This window comes from Andrographis paniculata, unplaced genomic scaffold (assembly GCF_009805555.1).
Source record: "Andrographis paniculata isolate CXL003 unplaced genomic scaffold, ASM980555v1 Contig69END, whole genome shotgun sequence".
Taxonomy (NCBI): Eukaryota; Viridiplantae; Streptophyta; class Magnoliopsida; order Lamiales; family Acanthaceae; genus Andrographis; species Andrographis paniculata.
The window spans coordinates 1,276,112-1,292,769 of NW_026137605.1; the positions used below are offsets into that span (position 1 = coordinate 1,276,112).

At 29.2% G+C, this 16,658-nt stretch overlaps 2 protein-coding genes and 1 non-coding gene across 3 annotated transcripts; 1 reads left to right on the top strand and 2 right to left on the bottom strand.

The window, feature by feature from the left end:
* Window positions 1-7,654: 7,654 nt before the first annotated feature.
* On the bottom strand, window positions 7,655-7,734 carry TRNAL-UAG (transfer RNA leucine (anticodon UAG)). Its single transcript has one exon. It is a non-coding gene; the product is annotated as a tRNA-Leu (tRNA).
* Window positions 7,735-8,491: 757 nt separating this feature from the next.
* LOC127264115 (sorting nexin 1-like) lies at window positions 8,492-12,443 on the bottom strand. Its single transcript, XM_051293503.1, has 11 exons — window positions 12,261-12,443; window positions 11,988-12,133; window positions 11,561-11,696; window positions 10,973-11,106; window positions 10,745-10,816; window positions 10,205-10,364; window positions 9,957-10,090; window positions 9,785-9,853; window positions 9,566-9,645; window positions 8,979-9,039; window positions 8,492-8,893 (listed from the first exon to the last, which is right to left on the bottom strand). Exons 2-11 carry the CDS (start codon window positions 12,099-12,101, stop codon window positions 8,672-8,674), a joined length of 1,182 nt encoding a protein of 393 aa, XP_051149460.1. The 5' UTR covers window positions 12,102-12,133; window positions 12,261-12,443; the 3' UTR covers window positions 8,492-8,671.
* Window positions 12,444-15,505: 3,062 nt separating this feature from the next.
* Window positions 15,506-16,341, top strand: LOC127264201 (uncharacterized). Its single transcript, XM_051293656.1, has one exon. The coding sequence runs from the start codon at window positions 15,557-15,559 to the stop codon at window positions 16,199-16,201; it is 645 nt and encodes a 214-aa protein (XP_051149613.1). The 5' UTR covers window positions 15,506-15,556; the 3' UTR covers window positions 16,202-16,341.
* The last annotated feature ends 317 nt before the right edge of the window (window positions 16,342-16,658 follow it).

Genomic DNA, 16,658 nt, shown 5'->3' on the forward strand with positions numbered 1-16,658 from the left:
TAAAAAAATATGTATTTTTTTTTTAAGAAAAAGGAAATGGAGAAGAAGTGTGTTTTTTTTTTTCGCAAACATTAAATGACAGTTTGAGTAAATAAAAAAAATGCCCTTATATATATATATATATATATATATACATGTTCTTTTGTGTAAAAAAAGATAATAATAAAAAATGCTCTTATATTTTATTTTGATGTAATAAGGTGTTTTTTTTTTTTTTTTGTAAAATTTTATATTTTTTAAATAAATAAATTATATATACTCATTATTTTTATATTATCTATATAATTTTTTATATTTCATATAAAAAAAATTCAAAAAAATTCAAACCAAAATACAAAATAAACACACTCGAAATTAACGTAAATAAGTGTAAGTTTGATGGTCTAATTTAAAGTATGAACAAATTCAATAAAAATAAAAATAAAAAATACATATTAAACATACAAAAATAGCAAAATGTATAAATTGTGTGGGAACAGGGAATGAAATTTCTTATTTAAAATATTACATTAATTTATTTACTTTTTAATTCAAAATATTATATCTATTATTTGTGTATATTTTAATATTACAAAATATTTTGATTGATATTTTTACCGATTGCAGTTTGTAGCATTGGACAGACAGAAAGACAGATATGCTGCGTCGATATTTCAGAATAATAATTAAACAGAAGACTTACAAAATTTTAGATAAGAATAAAAATGCTTTAACAGATTTTTAAGATTGCGATTAATTGTCAACTTAGCTTAGCATGTGTAATGCAATAATAATAATAATAATAATAATAATAATAATAAAATTCATTTTTGTGCTAAGATGAAATTAGTGGATAAAAATAAATAAAGTACAACTCAAAAGGTACAGTTAGCGTGCGTATGACAATTAGTTAATAGCTTTTAGCTATTAGATGATTCAATTAGTTGGTGTGACTAGTTGATTTGTATTAAAGTGTTTTTGTAAAACAACCGTTTGACATTAAATGTTTATACATAAAATGATAGTCAAGGACATTGATACGTTATTTTTCAAAATATTTAATTTTGTTCATTTTTGTTTGAAATTTATGAGAATTTTTGTTATTAATTATTAAAAATTATAAAAATATTATAAGATATTTATTTTTATTTTTATTATTTAGATTTGAAAAAATTATTTTTACTAAAAAATAAGAATTTTTTATTAAAATTATTTAATATAAAATAATAAATATTTCGTATATATATTTTTATTATGTTAATTATTATTTTAATATATATGAATAAATTAATAACCTTTAACTTTTTTATTTGATTTAGTTTAAGAAATTTATATATTTTACAGATAAAATAATTTATATATAATAATTAATAATAATTATTTTAAATTTACAAAAATAAAAATATAATTTAATAAATTAAATATATTAAAAATAATTAATAAATACTGCTATAAAAATATATTTATATGTATAAAATAAATAATTAAGTTTTAAGGGTAAATAAGGAATAATCAAAATTAAAATAAAAATGTTCTTCCAAAACGTTGGGTAGATGAGTTTTTTAGAAATTAGCTTTTTGGTTCAAAAAAACTCTTTTAAAAAACTAATTTACTAAACATCTAAATTAATTTTTTGACTGATCAAACAATTAAAAATTGTTCAAGAAGTTAAAAACTCTTTAAAAAGCTGTTTCTCAAACACCCTTTTAATGTGAGATATCTATATACATAAAATATTTAGGCTTATCCCTAATTAAATAATTTTGTTACGTGGTGTCGAGATGGTTCAAGAATCACGTGCTTATAATGAAACGTGCCTAATTTTAATTCTTGGATAGTACCTATATATGTTTATATGAGTTGTACATAAATTGTAATGATTATAATATTTTATAAATTAATTGTGATATAAAATAAGAATATTTTGGTAAGTATATAAGTGAGTTAATGATGTATAAGAAAATTTTGGATAAATGAAAAAAAATGTGTAGATGCTAAACGTATATATAAAAATAAGTGAATATTGAGGAATATAAATTAAATAGTATGTAATACTTCCTCCGTCCCACAAAAGGTTGTCATTTGCTTTTTGTATGTTGATTTTTTAATATTAATTATGATATCAATACTTAGTACAAATTAAGAAAAAAAAAACAAAAATATGTTTATTAGTCTCTTAGAATAGATATACAATGATGTTTGTTGAGTAAATTATTCAAATATAAGAATATTTTTAATGTTAAATATAATGATGTAAAAATTAAAATTTTTTTTGTAGGAAAAAGAAAAAAAAAAACATAGATTTAGTAAACAAGAGAGCAGTATTTTTTACTTACCAGTTTCATTTTGTATATTATATTTCTACATTATTCTTTTGTCAATTATTATACAATAATACTCGCAATGTCTCGTGAAATTAGCTTACTTATTAAGAAAAATAAATATTTTTATTAAAATAATAGTAAAAGTAAAAAATAATTGAGAGTATTTTTAAATATTTAGTTAAAAATAAAAATAAATGAAGAGATTATGGCTCATTTGATTGGGTATGAGTTTTAATAAAAGTGAATAATAATTGTTATTTTTTTTTCTTTAATAGTAAAAAAAAATACAAAAATGTAATAATTTTTTACTTAAAAAGAAACGAAAATATTTTTCAATAACAACCTAAAAAGGAAAATGAGCATATATTTGAATGACGGAGGGAGTATAAGTATTGAATATAGAGTAATAGTTAAATATTAAATTATTAATTTTGACAAAATTAGTAATGAGATAAATCTATTTGACGGATTAAAAAAAAAGTGAATAAATTTAGTGGAACGAGGAAGTAGCTTGTTTAATGTTACCTCCGTCCCGATTGAATTTGTCCGTTATTTTTTTGTTGTGAATTAAAAAATATATATTATTAATTAGTAAAAATATGCAAGATAATTTAATTGGTAAATGACAGTGTGTAAAATAATTAATAAAAATACATTTCACATCAATACATATTTATACAATATCAAATATTTATTTTAATTCAAAATTTTACTTACAAAATGTTTGTAAGTAAAATTTTATGCTTTGATGCAAAAATATATATATTTCAATTAAATATAATTTAAAAATAAATGCTGACCTTAAACAACAGGATGCACACCCTGAAATTTTTTGATATAATTATATACTTCTTATTTTTAATATAAAATGTCAATTGTTTTGTCCATTTTTTTTATTTCGGTATGTTTTATATAATTTGTTATTATTATTTTTTTGAAATATGATTATATATTTTAATTATATTGTAAAATTCATAAATTATAATTTTTTTTAATTTTAATTAAACTATTTAATTATCTTAATATTAATGTATAATTATTTTTATTATAAAATAATTAATTTTTCTAATATACTTCTTAATTACTTTTTATACTATACTTAAATTCATGTATCTATAGTCATACCAATAAATTAGTTGGAACAAAGAAATTAATAATCAATTATATATATGACTAATGTTAATTATTTAGTTTGTTCACACAATATTTTCAATGAAACAATTTCTCATAAATATTATTAAAAAATATAAATATATACATACATTAATATAATATATATTATCCACTCATAAAAAGTCAATAATTCAACACAAAATATTATTACCTCCGTCCCACATACCGTATCTGCTACATTGTAGACACGGTATTTTAGGAGAGGTGTAATTAGTAGATAATTAACAATGTATTAGTGAAAATAATTATTCTATAATATAAGTAATTATAAATTAAGATTAAGATAACTAATTAGTTTAATTAAAATTAAAAAAAAATTAAAAAGTTTAAAATGAGATTAAAATGTGTAATTATTTTCCAAAAAAAAAAAGTGACATAGTATGTGGGACGGACAAAAACGGCAACGTGGACATGGTATGTGGGACGAAAGGAGTATTTTTTATATTACCAACACAGTTATAATATCATAAAAAAAATAATAAAAAATCAATTCATCTAAAAACGATTATTTATAATCAATTTGTCACTATCACGTAAAAAGAACAAATAATTAACATAAACATAAGAGCTCAAGGGTGGTGGACTCCTCCATTTACTTTAGTTGTCCATGTTTATTATATACTCCATTTCCCTCTTTCTCACATAATTTGTTTTTATTTTCTATTTTCGTCTGTCTCACATAATTTGTCTTTTCTATTTTTGAAAATATAACTATGCACTTTAATCGCATTTTAAATTTTATAATTTTCTTAATTTTAATTAAATTATTTACTTATCTTAATCTATAATTATTTTTACTAATACACTTCTTAATTACTTACTAATTATACTTTACCTAAATTTCCGTGTCTACAGTAATACAGCTATTATTACATTGGACGGAAGGAGTAATATTTATAAAAAAAAATATAAAATTTAAATAACGGACCATCTATATGGATTCAATAGAAATATTATTATTACAAATATTCAATTCAATCATCCAAAAAAACTTAACTCTAACATTTAAAATATTCAAACATATTTGAAATGGATAAAATGAAAATAATAATAATAATAATTGAATTGGCCCTTTTAATGTTTTCTTCCACTAAAATAAATAAATAAATAATAAAAATTTTGACACGGTATTCTTTTCGATTAATATTAATTTATATTTATTTATACAAAATATATACTCCCTCTGTCCCACATAATTTGTTCTTATTTTCTATTTTCGTTCATCCCACATTATTTGTCACATCATTTGTCCTTTCCTTTTTTGAAAATATGATTATCCTCTTTAATCATATTTTAAATTTTAAATTTTATAATTTTTTTATCTTAATTAAACTATTTACTTATTTTAATTTTAATTTATAATTATTTTTACTACTATACTTCTTAATTACATACTAATTATATTTTACCTAAATTCTCCTATCTACAGACCCAAAATATATAGGACGGAGGGAGTAATATATATCTTGTAACATTTTTAAAAAAAATAAAAATTAACAATTTAATAAAAAAATATTACTTATTTATAGTACCGACATATTTCTCCGTATGTAATATAAAAAATAGAAAAAATGGTAATTTTTTATTAAAAGGGAAATGATAATAAATTTGAATGACATTAAGAATAAGTTTGGATGACGAAGGAAATATAAGTCGCTTGTTTAACAAATGAATATAATTTATTATTATTATTATTATTTATTTATTTATTCTGGAGCAGCTAATTAACTACATTATGTTCTCATGCAAAATTTCCGGTACCTAAATTGATAAGTTAGTTGACTATCATTTTGATAACTTTCATCCCAATATTGATTGGTGTTAGTGATTCAATCCATATCCAAATATGGTTTTATTTTTTTCCTTTTCTAACCATTTTCACTCACCTACGTACATGGATGGATAGAATATATATATATATATATAATCCTTCCGCTTCAAAAGTATAGTCTTATTGTGTTTGATACGAGATTTAAAAAATATTGATATTATATTGGTAGTTGGTAAAAAATAAAGATAAATGACTTTTTTGCCCTTGTGAGTATATTAGTGTAAAAAGTAGCGGCAAATGTGTAATAATAATGAAAAAATAGGGATAATTTTATGGTGATATGGTTATTTATGAAAATGAGACTATTGTTTTGGAACAGACAAAAATGGTAAATAAGACTATTGTATTGGAACAGAGGGAGTATATCACTTTGGTTACAGTGTTGATTTTAGTACATATTTAAAAAAAAAAAAAAAAAAAAACAGCATATATCCAATAACACATTTGTCTCATTTCATGACATTTCTTTTCTATTTTAGAAAAGTAATCATACACAGATACTAAAATACTTTAACTTTTACTTATAATTACAAACATACTATTATACATACAATTATTTTATATATAAAGTCAAATGTAAAAAACACCTACACACTTCCACTAACTAATAAAATATTACTCTCTCCGTCCCTTAACAATCTATCAATTTTTCTAGATTAGTTATTCACATAACAAAGTATCTATTTACTTTTTTAATAATTGTACTATCTACCTAACGTTACAAATCTCCTTCCAATTTACAATATATTATATAAATGTCATTATTTTTATATCATACAATACTAATATGGTTAATTTGGTTTCTTTACCTTTATCTCTACTGCACCTTAATATAATATTAATATTTATAAAACTTAATGCAAAAAACAAATGAATATATAAATATGGGATAGAGGGAGTATTATTTCTTAATTTAATATAAAATAAATAATAATAATAATAATAATAATAATAAAACCCTTTTGATTCGTGGAACGAAGTGAGTAATATATAGTACTATCTTCGTCCCACTTCTCATGTTCATCTTTCCATTTTCGTCCGTCTCACTTATTTTATCACTTTTCATTTTTAGAAAAGAATTATACACTTTAATCTTATTTTAAAAAATTTAAATTATAATTTTTTTTAATTTTAATTATATTAATAATTTATCTTAATTTTAATCTATAATTATTTTTATTATACGATAATTATTTTCATTAATATATTTTTAATTATTTACTGATTCTACTCTTCCTAAATTCTCGTGTCCACAGTAAAACGAACAAAATATCTGGGACGGAGGGAGTAAAATTTAAGGTAAAATCCCGACCAAACGCACCATATTTGTCTTGATTCCGACAATGTGTGTGGCACCAAGATTCCCACAAAAAGCACATTTTATATTTATCACACATTTTAGTGTATATTACCACCCTAATTATAATAATTTTAAGTAGGCAATAGGCAATAGGCAATGCCAATGCATGTTTTCAACTTATAACAATTTGGTTTTCATTCCAATGAATTGAAAAATAAAATAAATCACTACATTTGCTTCTTCAATTTGTGCAATACATCAATTTGATGTGACAAAGCATTGCAATTTTTTCTTTTCATTATATTGTCATCACTTTTTGATTTTTTTTTCTAATTTTCATTATTGTCTTTTAAAAAGAAAAGAAAAGAAAAGAAAAGAATATTTCCATAAAAAGAACTACTAGGATAAAAATGAAAGATTTCATCCATCCGTGTTAAGTTTTTACATTACCCGCAAGAAACGGTTGCCATTTGTCGGTAATTGAAAAGGTTGGTTCGGATCATGCTTACTTTTGATTTGATCAAATTTGGTAAGAACTAAGATGATCATATGGCTAATAATTTTTTTTTTATGAATATATATTGAAAATATAATATTGTATAATCAAATAATAGAATTCATAAATTTCATTTTCTAAATAAGTTATCATTCTTAGTAAATAAAATTAATGGGTTTGTTTTCTTTTTACATACTTCGTCCGTCCCAAAAGATTTGTCTTGTTTTTCATTTTCGTCCGTCCCAAAATAATTGTCTTGTTTCCTTATTTAGTAGCCGTGGTCCCCACTTTATAACAAAATTATACATTTTAGTCATTTACATTATACTTTATACCCACTTTCAATTAAATACTATTATTCCTTAATTTCCGTGTCAACTCTCAATATGACACTTCTTTTGAGACGGAGGGAGTATAACGTTTTGAGGTGAAAAATTTTATTAAATATTTTGAATGAAAATAAAGAAAAGTAAGAAGTATAGTAAAGCAGAATAATAAACATTACAACCGAACGAATCCAATGTTCCAATAAAAAAGAGTTTCAAAAATAATGACAGCTGTGGGATTTGAACCCACGCCCTTTCGGACCAGAGCCTAAATCTGGCGCCTTAGACCACTCGGCCAAACTGTCCTCTTTTATTTAACTAATATTATTAAAATAATTATAGCAATTCCAACCCACTGCAAAAATAGGGGGTGGGGGTAGGGATCCAATCCAAATCCAAATTCCCCCACTTTTGCGGGGTTAGTGTTACTCCATTTTTTGAGTGGAATTTGTGTGATGTTTTTGTAGTGTTTGTGTATTTTTGTTATTTTTTTTGGTATATTATATAATTTTACTTTTTAGAAAAATAAGATGTAAATTTATTTATTAGAAAAAATAATGTATAATTTTATTTTTTGGAAAGTGATATAATGTATAATTTTAGAAAGTGATATATAATTTTATCTTTCGAAAAGTGATATATAATGTGTAATTATACATATATGGGTTATATTATAAAAATAAATTAAAGTTAGGGTATAATTTATAAATATAAAAAATTATATAAAATAATATAAAAAAATATATAGAAAATATATTTTTTTAGAGTGAAAATTAAAGTTTATAATTAGAATAAATCAATTGCATTTTTACCTGCATAAATAAAGTAATGAGTTAAAAGATGGTCTTAAACCTTTTTAAACTTTTCTTCAACATAAATTTATATTCAACCCTACCAAATCTTTAAAAAAAAATATTTTCTTAATCACTACAACATGAATTTAAGGGTATGTTTTTTCTATGGGTTTGAAAAAATTTGATTTGAATTTTTTAAAATTAAAATAATGTATAATAAAATATTCTGTAAAAAAAATATAAAATAGTTTTATAACACAAAAGAACAAACCCTTAATTACGAAAAGCACTCAATTATAACACAAATCTGAAAAAGCACTGTAAATTATTCAGGAGACGACATTGGGTTGCCTAAAGTGTTGTATATTGGCGTCTGTACAATCTCTACAGTCCCAGATGTGATCTAGATTCAATTGCACTGTTACCGTCGTCCCGCCGCCGCCGCCGCCTACACGGTTGCGGTTAGGGCAGAGCAAGCTTCAATTTTCGGGACGAGGCTTCGCCAGGCTTCGGCTATGCCGTTGGCCAGGTGCACCTGACCCTTGGCGAATTCATGGAACGCGACTCCCATATCAATTGTTTTCTGTTCTTGAAAACGGGCGATCTCTTCGTTCATTCGTTTCACGATTGTGTCGAATCTTCTTGTTGCCTCCATGCCGTCAGCTTTAAGCTGCATCGCAATTTCAAAGAGTAGCTAAGTATGGAGGATTGATCATGGGATGTATGAAAATTACATGAGTTTAATGTTTACAAACCTCCTCGTATTCGCGCTCGGCTTCGGCTAGTTTTTCTGATCGGGTTAATCTCAGCTTGTTCCTGCAGATGGAGACGACAGTGAGCCGATTTTATTAATTTTCGAAATAACGACTAGCTGGGGATTCTCGATATCAGATGGAATTACATAGATACTTTTGAAACTTTATGACTACTATTTATCAATAATTACCTTTTCAAAAAATATTAAATCAAATACTCACTTCGTCCGTTAAATTTACCATATCAAAAAATCTATATTTAATTATTGTTCTTCGTTCAACACTTATTTACGGTACTAACTTTATTACATTCTCTCTTCGTTCTTTTTAATTATTAACTAAATTTCCAAAAATATTTCTAACTACTTTTTTACTTTTTCCACTTTTTCAAAAAAGTATTTATTTTTCTTGATTCCCGTGCCGAGCACAAATAGGCTAAATATGATAGGACTTTTTTTCCCTTCACAAAACCATCGTATCAAATATCCAATTTTTTACTATATTCAAAAATTTTCAAACCTTATGTCTAAACCGAGCGTTAGATCATAGAAGTTACATAAATGTAGCAAGGTAAAGAAGGAACGTACATGTCGATTTCCTTAAACTTGATTGCTTCGACAAGTTCACAGTGGTGCCGGAAAGCATTTGCTCTCTCTGCCATTGTAGCCTGAGACATAAACAAGACGAAGTCGCGTCATTACTCGTTCAGAAGCAGTAACAAAAATCGTATGATGAGCATTCCTCAAAGCAATCGCGCAGGATTAAACATTAGCATACTACATTTTGTGTCTAAACTACAAAGTCACCTTTATTGATTGCACCGCTCGGACGTAATCCTTCAAAGGTTCTTCAAAATTCATCAACAGATGTTGAGCCTAAGAATAGGAAGAATGTGTGCATAGTTATAGGAAAGCCCTTCCATGTTACGAATCTCTCTCGATAAAATCGAAAAAACTGTTAAAAGGATAAAAATCATACTTCTTTCTGCAACTTAATAGACAAAATCTCCGACTTTGCTCCAAGTTCGGCGAATGCCTTTCCGAGAGCATTTCCTTCACACTCACCTAGTTGCTTGACGGCCTTGCCAAAATCAGATAAAGATTGTCCCAACTCTGACAAAGCAACGCCACCAAATGCAATTTTAAAGTCGAACATAAAAGGATCAAAAATAGAGAGAGAGATAAATTTCTAGAGAGCCATTCAAAGAATTAATCATCTGGATATACCTCTGTGCCGCTTTACAAGACGGTAGGCATGCTTCTGGGCTTCAGCTAGGTGATCCTCAAGCTGGAAAATGTAAGTCTTCAGTTTCTCATACTCAGCATTCGATTCTTCAACTGGTTTTTCCTTTCCAAGAACAACGTCACTAACTTTGGACTGTACATCCTGTCAATAAACCTACAGTTAAAAGAAATGCTTCCATCCATTTCCCGATAGACACAACTAGTAACAGCTCCAAGATTATTGCAGAGATTAATATAATGAGCAAAGTATCAATATCTACAAAGATAAATAAGACCCTTAAAACGATATAAAAAGGTCTAGCTAGATCATAAGAATGCGTGTTAAGATCTTTTTGGTAGCAACGACAAACGATAAAACTCGAACAGATTTCTTAATAGTTGCTTAAGCCTCAAACTTAGGGGCATTCTAGCAAAGTCTAGTAGTAGAAGTGTACATCGGCTCATTAGAGGTCAAGGGTTCAATCTATTGTGTGTATGTGAGTCATCTCTTGACCAAAACAATTTTATTGTGGGAGGAGATACCTTGAAAATTTGTATCAAATCAGCTGGCTTCTTGAAAATGCCAGTTTCAGTGAATCTTGCTCTTTCCATCGTCTGCAAATTAAGCAAAACAAGCCATTTAGATCGGCTGCAACGATCGACACTCCAACTGTATCCCATTTCCACATAGATCATTTTCTGGTCGTTCAAATTTTCATAATCCCATTTACTAATTTCTTTTAAAGAGAAATTATCAGCATCCGGTATTACCTGCTCATCAGCCTGCAAAAAAATTCTTAAATCCTCACTCTGGCGCAGCTCATGATGTGAAGCGATTCGGTTAACAAACACATCCAGAGCTTGACGCCTTAATTCAATGAATTCAGCACTAAACCTAAACTTCTCTGCATGCAGAAAAACCAATTGAAAATATATATATATATATATATATATGAAAATAAAATCCTTGCAGAAAGTATATACTGGCGCAACCGGATAACAGCTTCTCCATAAACATTACAGAAAATGTATGTCGCCATTCTAAGGAAACGAAAGGGTGCTTGCACTGATAAAACTTTATCTCCAACTAAATGTGTAACGATTATCCACATCAAAGACTTACCTAAATTACAGAATCATATAAACATTATGTGTCCTGAGAAAACTTAAAGTCATTAACGCATACATAAAGCATTTCCCGGTTTCATTCAGTTGAAAATCTACAAGCAACAAGAGTGATACACTAGCAAATTAAAACCAACGTGAATGAGAAGAAACGGCGTATTCATGTAGCATTGACTTACAGAGAGAATCTAAAGCTGCAGATCATAAACCTAAAAAAATGCTTCAACTAATTACCTACAGTGCTCTTCTCAGGAAGAGGAGGAATGAATATGCCCTTGAACTTTTCGAAAAGCCGGTCCCTCAACCAAACAAAATCACTGTATCTTCGAATCACAATCTTCTCAGGGCTATCATATTCAGGTAGATTTGTCTGCAATCAAACTCCAATTTAGAGAATCGGAAATCAAACATGTAAATGAAGAAATTAGAATAATTGCGCAGGACAAATCTTGAAGAACTCATCTCCATCATTGCATTCATAAATCATTCAAAGATCATGCTAACTACAATAACAACACTAGCGGAAATTGAAATTTCTGATTGCAGTATACAAAATCCGAATTGAGGACAAACCCTAATCCATTTATAGCAACAAATTACAATCTCTCCCCATAAATCTCACTCGAAGCACAAACCAGAAAACTGATAAGCAAGACAGTACCTTAGTGATAACTTTGTAGGAAATATAAGCCTGAACTCCGTTTCCCATCTTAGCTGGATCCGTCACCGACACCGTCAAGTACGGAGCCTGTGAAGATCTAGGGCTCTGAGACATCGCTCCTGATCACTTGTTCACTGCTCCCTCGACTTGGATTCAAAAACACCAAAAATTGAATAAATCAAATAATAACAAACAAGTCGATTCGAGTCCTGAACTATTCGAAACACGAAATTAAGCACGGAGGCAACAGAGACTGGGCGAATCGGCAAATACCGTAGCGATGTTGGTGGAATTTCAGATACGATCGATCCACTGAAATTAGGCAGATGATCGCTGCTCCGGTGAGATTAAAACGGCGGGACTCACTCCGGTGAACTCAACGAACAGCCCTAACAGACAGACGGCCAAGTATCAAAAGTGTCTCTGTAGTGTCGTCCTCGTCCACCGCTTCGGGTTTGTTGACTCCTAATTCGGGTCGGCCCATGGGCTTTCTTGGGTCCGCCCGATCAGAAAATAAACATATATTGGACCCGTCGCGGCGCCGCGTTACTGCCCTAGGGATTCGTGTAAATTCAGTTTTTTTTTTTATTTTTTAATTATCTCTTGTAATATTAATACGTTTCTTTAATATAATTTTTTTCAAATTTTACTATTTGACTCTATATTTTTCAAAAAAAAAAATATATTTTTTTCTCTCATAGAACATCTCAAACATTTTTATATCAAACTCAAATTAAATTTTTTTCAAACTTATAAAAAAGAAATACACCCTTAAGTGTATATTTAAAATATTCAGAATGTATTACACGTATAATTAGAACTATAAATTAGTCTAATAGTTTTTTAAACGGCTTAAACCACTCAATTCGAAATTAATCCGTTTATTTAAATTATAAATAAAAAAATTAAAATAATTATAATTGAATAAAATATATACAATGTCAGTCGCTTTCCCGATCATGAACACCACGTGGACCCGATCGAACACTATGTCATGGCCATCCTACCGGATCTCAGCTAGGTAAGCGAGTTTTCTCAGCTAACGGTAGCTTTCACCCGCTTGCGGATGATATGAGTCATTTTTGCAGAGAATAAATTTTTTTATAATACAAATAAATAAAAATTTATAAATATACGTAGATATAAAATAAATTTATAATCAAATTATGCAATTAAATACACATTTATATTATTATATTAATTATCATCAAATCAATTCACATCAAAACTCTCTAAACTCAACCTAAATTCAGACGCATAAATTCAATTTCACTTCAAAATTAATGTAAATGTCAAATTCAAACCCAAATTTTCCAAGATCTCCAAGAAACACACTTTTAAAGCCACTGTGTTGAATTTTTTGTGAAGAAAAATCAAATCATCAAAATTCCATAGGCACGTCATCATTTTATTCTTACTCGAAGTTTTTTTACAATGAGGTATTGTTATTGCTATAACAGTGGCACTAGGAGCGACGCTTTTGAAATCTGATTCGAAGTTGTCGATTCTCCTTTGGCACAAAGTCAGCTTGTGGTAGCCTTTATTTTTTCGAACCAAAAATCCATGAAGACAAACTGGTGCAGAAGAAGCAACGTCGAGAGCCTGCGGCATTTCTTTCTTTCTCTCTCTCTCACATAGCGTCAAGGCATATGTGAGCCATTGTGTTATTTTTCTTGCTCTTCCAAAATCAAACTTCGACACGTGGGATAAAGGGGAAAATGGAAAGCATTTTTGGATTGGCGATTGTTTATGTGTTTGTTTGGGGGTCTGGATTTGGATTGGGATTTGAACGGTAAAAATTTTGAATTTGAATAGTTATATGATGAGATATAAATAGGTGTTGATGTGATGTTTTGAATGTAAATTTGATTTTTAGTATAATATAAAAAATAAAAAATAGGGGTCTGATTTGATATTTTTTAGCTGAAAAAAATTGGATGAATAGTTGGATTTAAACCCAATCCTCCAAACAAACACACCTTACGGTGCCCTACAATCTTAAGATGGAGTGGTCACGGGAGAAACTATTTCTTAGATTTACCGAAACCTTTTAGGGTGTGTTTGTTTGGAGTTTGGATTTTAAGTTCGAATTTGAATAGTAAAAATTTTGAATTTGAATAGTAACTGGGGTTGACATGATGTTTTGAACGTAAAATTAATTTTTAGTATAATATAAAAAATAAAAAATAGATGTTTGATTTAATATTTTTGAAGAGAAAAAATAAAATGAATAGTATATTTAAAATCCGATCAGACAACGCACCAATGGAGATTTGGTGGGGTGCCGAACAAATATCGGGTCAGTCCCTTTGGTGGAAAATTCCGAGTGTAAGATTCGGTATGGATACCGATTAGTCTTCCAGGCATTGGACTATAGTGGGCCTTTGGTAGATCTTTGGGCTTGAGATTTTTCGAATTTGCTTATTGAATCCAATTCATAAGGATCCATTCAATTAGTTAACAATGATATTTTATAAAAAAAAAATTATCTTTTTAATAAAATATATTAAAAAAAATTCTAATTCGATCGGGAATGATTATGTAATATTTTTATATTATCTACTAAATTAAAACATAATTTATAACCTATTCTAAAATTTCAAAATCCAAAATCAGGCCAAATTTAGTGATGGACAACAGCCCCAAGTCAACTCACCATCTGTTTCCGGAAGGTCAGTTTATGGGAGAGAATTTGTTGAAAGGAGGTCGGAGTGGTTGGAGAGGCCGACTAAATGTAGATGCAATCTAAGGACTTAGCAACAATGCAAGAACATTTGCAGCTCTGCAGCTCTAAGTAAAGAAATAGTTAAAATGTTTTTTGAAAAAAAAAAGGATAAAATTTTATTAAAAAAATTTAAAAATATAACAAGATTCAAGAGTAGGCCAGAACAGCTCCATACATCATTCATTCGCCAGACATTATTTTTCTGTATTTTTTTCAAATTTTTACAACTTTTTTTTAATTACTTTCAGCTTTAATTTATAGTTTCGTTCTTATTTTACTAGTCTTATTTTCATTCCCTTTACATTAATTATTTTGCGAAATAGTCTAAAATATGTTCACATGATTAATGGAAGAAAAAAATGGAATATAAATAAAATTAAATTCAATGACTAATTTTCATCTATAAAATATTTACAAATATAACAACTAAAAAAACACCAAAATCTGATTTGTTGATTTTGCGTGCGTTCGCTGTTGAGGATAACAACGAAAAGTAAAAAAAGTTTCAACGGAAAAAGCAAGAAGAGTAACAATAATAATAATAATAAAATAATAAATTAAATATATAATAATAATGTTGTCAAGCGTGTGGACCCCACCACCAGACTTTATCCGTGAGAGGTTCCGTGTGAAACAGCGCAAGCGCAACTCTCCAGTCGCCGCAACCGATGCTCAGAACTTGAAGCCCACTAAACTACACGCAATCTCAGCCGTCCACGTGTCCCAACGTGTGGAGATTCGGATTTTCTGTTGCTGGGTATCATCATATGTACTGTTCGTAGTGACACACGTCTCTGCCAATAATCGAATTATAGATACCGCTCCCAACAAAACGGTGCAATTGATGGATCAAATCACAGCCGTTGGTTATCGCCACTCTCGATCGCCGTCCGGTAGGTTCATCGGACTCTTCTCTCCGCCGTCCGATGCGGCGATCTCCTCGTCGTCGTCGGCGGGGTTCGCCGCCGACGAGCTCAACGAAGACGAAGTTTTCTACACCGACGGCTTCTCTGAGCCGCGGCGCCACCATTCGTCCGCCGTCGAACACCGGCCGCGCCACGCTTTCCGCCAGCCGGATAAGTTTGGCATCCTCGTCGCATTGCCGGAGAGTCGCCGGAAACCTGACGCGATAATCCAGAAGTCTGCTTTCCCTTCCTCACCACCGGCGTCGGAAACTCGCGACATTCCGGCGATTCCGAGGCCTCAGTCGCACTCGCAATCGATGCCGATTCGGAGGTTCCAGCAATCGGCGCCGGTGAACGTACCGATGATGACGAGAAAACCGAGGAACGGCGGTGAGCTTGCGGAAGTCGACCTGGACGACGACGACGAGATCCTTCCGCCGCACGAGATCGTGGCACGAGGATCGTTCAGAAATGATAAGACGACGACGTTTTCGGTGCTGGAAGGCGCCGGAAGAACGCTCAAGGGGAGAGATCTGCGGCAGGTGAGAAATGCCGTGCTGCGTCACACAGGTTTTCTCGACTAGAAATTTTCACTGACTTCATCGTTTGATTTTCTACTTTGGTCTCTTCTGTCATTTCGAACTTTTGGATTTGTGATTTTTTTTTTTGTTGTCGAAACTGGTGAGGCTGTTTCAGATCTGAGCATTGGAAAATATTAATTCCATCCAATAACACTAAATCCAAAATCATCTATCTACGATTGTTCATGGAACTAAGAACATCAACTGCAATCAAATTTCTGTTTAATCGAACTCTTAACAAAATAGAGAATAATAGTAATATTTAAATTTACCTGTTGAACTGCACAAACCATTTATTAATCTGCACATCGTGCAGAGCACTTTGTCTTGCAGAAGCAGCACCGCGGAGCACCAGGTGGTCTTCAGAAGTACAGATCACTGTGGGAAGATTTTAATATTACTATTGTGCTTCACTCACGCATTCCTATACTTCGATTCATTGACAGAGAATAAATGCAAC

Bases quoted from the DNA above. Each gene is read 5' to 3' on its own strand.
- LOC127264115 (XM_051293503.1), bottom strand. From the start codon at position 12,101: ATGTCTCAGAGCCCTAGATCTTCACAGGCTCCGTACTTGACGGTGTCG. The intron at 10,091-10,204 runs GTATATCCAGAT...TTGCTTTGTCAG, and splicing joins TCTTGTAAAGCGGCACAGAG to AGTTGGGACAATCTTTATCT. The intron at 9,040-9,565 runs GTACGTTCCTTC...CTCCATCTGCAG, and splicing joins AAGTTTAAGGAAATCGACAT to GAACAAGCTGAGATTAACCC.
- LOC127264201 (XM_051293656.1), top strand. From the start codon at position 15,557: ATGGATCAAATCACAGCCGTTGGTTATCGCCACTCTCGATCGCCGTCC.